This window comes from Erigeron canadensis, chromosome 1 (assembly GCF_010389155.1).
Source record: "Erigeron canadensis isolate Cc75 chromosome 1, C_canadensis_v1, whole genome shotgun sequence".
Classification (NCBI taxonomy): domain Eukaryota; kingdom Viridiplantae; phylum Streptophyta; class Magnoliopsida; order Asterales; family Asteraceae; genus Erigeron; species Erigeron canadensis.
Window position 1 is genome coordinate 32,486,166 of NC_057761.1, and position 3,237 is coordinate 32,489,402.

The window sequence follows — 3,237 nt, forward strand, 5'->3', positions numbered from 1 at the left end:
TTTATTTAATCAAGATCCGATTTAATTAATTTTAAAAAAATAAGAAAAACAACCTTTTAATTATTTAACAATTAATTAAAATCAACCAACCCTTAAACCCCCCTTCAAGTTTTGATCTTTGTAATTAATAGATCACATATGTGGCTCGTGATACCACTGTTAGAATATGAGCACATAAACCTATAACAATTCACGAGTACGCAACGGAAAAGAAACGTATATGCAATCAAATTAATTAACAAAGAGAGAATCAAAACGTGTACCTTTGCGCAAAGCTTCCAATAATATTAATAATAAGATTATTATTATTAGTTAGGGTTTAAAGCAAAACCCCTCTACGATCGCACACTCGTATGCTAATACCCGAATCACGATCTCACAAACCCTTTTGTGCTTTCCCTTTTGTTGAAGTCGAAATTCAAAACATCCCCACAATCTATAGATATTGTATAATGAATGTTTCATGAATAAAACTTATATTCATATAAGTTTTACGGATGAAAAAACAAAACAAGAATCCTTATTTTGTCTCTTTCTTATTCAAAAACCAAAGTCACAAAACCCTTTGTCTTTGATGCTTATTCGACCAAGCTAAAAGAAGAGAGAAAGAAAAAAGATTTTCTTATGTGAAGGAATGAAAAAACCTTTGAATTAAGCTCTATATTTATAGGGTTTAATTTACTTGGTGAACAAACTAGATTAAGGCTTACAAAGCCTTATCAAAACCGGCCCCTTAGGATCCATCACCAATTTCCTTATTTCATAATTTAATTTTTCATTTAATTAAATATAGTTAACCCCTTAATATATTTAAATTAATCATTTCGTGATCTAATTAATTAATATATTACTTTAATATACTAATTAATAATATAGAGTTACCGTGTCATTTCGTGTGACCCCGTAGGTTTAAATGATTTCCGAACATGCGATTTATAATAAAATGATCACACTCCAGCACTTTTTGGGTAGGGTCATATAGCATCAATTTCACTCTTTCGGTTTTCATTCTCTACAATCAGATATATATCCACCATACACGAACAGAGTGAATCACATGAACATAAATGATCACAAAGGATTCAGAATATCAAAGAGATAAACATCATTTGGATCATCCGGAGATAATAAAGGTGGAGAAAGTGGAGCTTGGTGCAGATTATTCTCCTATAAAGACGGTTAATATATAGGCATAGAGCAACAACGGTCATGTGTCTGTTTTGAGCTTGGTGAAGATTATTCTCTAAAAAATAAATACGAGTATATTGTATTATAAAAGACAAAAAAATCACTAAATAACATAATAACTTGTTAGTATTTGATCATATACAATAATAATATTGTAAACGAAGTTATACAATAAATTTTAGTTTTAAATAAACTAATAAAAAAAGATACGACGTACTTATTTTGGGGTTATTTGACTAAAATAGTAATTTTAAGTTAAAATATCAAAAAAATGTTTACACTTTGGTTTTTTTTTTTTTTTTTTTGAATATTTGCATTATAAAACAATTAATTATTTCACGTTGTTAGAAATTTCAACTTAATGAGTAATACAACCTAACCCAAACTAACTTGTCTTATATATCTCAATTAGACAAGCTAATGATTGTTCAATCCAACCCAGGTGTCCCTTATGTTATTCTTGGGAAAAATCGCTTCACTGGAAATGTTCCAACACACTTATGCGAGTTGCGTAGTATGAATATTTTGGATTTATCTAATAATAATTTCTCCGGAGTTCTTCCCAATTGCTTAGGGAGCTTGATTCATTTACGGGTAATGAATCTTAAAAATAATACTATAACAGGCGATATCCCGAACTCATTAGGTTCTTTATCATATCTCCGATCATTGCACTTGAGCAATAACAAACTTGAGGGCAATCTCCCAGTGGCTTTACAGAACTTGACAAGCTTAGTCATCTTTGATTTAGGGAACAATTTGTTGACCGGTAAGATCCCTTATTGGATTGGCAAAAACTTATTGAAGCTTAAAATCTTGAATCTCCAATCAAATAAGTTCATGGGTAAAATTCCACCGGAACTATGTGAAATCAACGCTCTTCAACATTTAAACTTGGCAAATAATAACATAACTGGAACTATCCCTCATTGTTTTTGTAATTTAGCCGGTATGATCATGACTAGTGATAACTGTGTAAACTATGGCACCGGTATGTTCAATTCTAGTTACAGTGGCACTAGTAGCGTGAGTACCGACTACATTTATTACAATAGGAGTGGGTATGAAGAATATATTGTGACTTATATAAAAGGCATTCAATTGGAGTACACCAAGAGCATTAGGTTTCTTATATCCTTGGACCTCTCAAGCAACAAAATCATTGGTGAAATTCCTGATGTTTTGATGAAACTTGTGGCGTTAAAGAATTTGAATCTTTCTAGAAATTTACTAAGCGGGCAAATTCCAACAACGATTGGAAATCTAAGGCAAATGGAATCTTTAGATCTGTCGGCGAATAAATTGTGTGGTCAAGTTCCTTCAAGTTTAGCTAGCTTGAACTTCCTAAGCTACTTGAACCTATCCTTCAATAACTTATCTGGCCGAGTACCAATTGGAAATCAACTTCAAACTTTAGGTGATCCATCTACTATTTATGAAGGGAACATTGAGCTATGTGGGCCCTTACTATCATGGAGTTGCAAAGAAAACAATTTATCATATGCTCATGCCAACAAGGATGAAGGTAAATATGGGTCACAAGGTTGTTTGTGGTTTTATGCTGGTATAGTCTCGGGTTTTGTTACGGGTTTCATGGGACTTGTTGGTAGCTTGCTCTTTATTAGGATTTGGAGGGTAACTTACTTTGAGATGATAGAGAACGTTTACACTTTTTTAACGATTTCAATCATACAAACTTTTGCGCTACTAAAAAGGAAGATTTTCTAATGAGGTATTTAGATTCACAAACATTAGTATTTTATAATTTTGTCTAAACATGTGTTTCATGCTTGGGTTAGTTGTCAAAATATAACATGGTTGGCATTTATAAATCATCGCTCTCTTCAGGATTAAATTGTTCACTGTGTACTGTAACGTTGATTAGCTTATCAATTTTTCACTATTGCATCTTTTTGAGCTTTCTTTTGGGGTTCAGATTTGTTGTATCAAGAGATGATTGATAATGATGGTGTGTTTATGATTTGACATGTGGAAATGTACTTTTTTTTAACATGCATGTGTAACTATCGACATCATCTACTGTTGTGA

The 3,237-nt window shown here is 31.9% G+C and overlaps 1 protein-coding gene across 1 annotated transcript; it reads left to right on the top strand.

Moving 5' to 3' along the window:
* Positions 1–1,608: 1,608 nt before the first annotated feature.
* LOC122590124 (receptor-like protein 33) lies at positions 1,609–2,916 on the top strand. Its single transcript, XM_043762463.1, has one exon. It carries the CDS (start codon positions 1,609–1,611, stop codon positions 2,914–2,916), a length of 1,308 nt encoding a protein of 435 aa, XP_043618398.1.
* Positions 2,917–3,237: the final 321 nt, after the last annotated feature.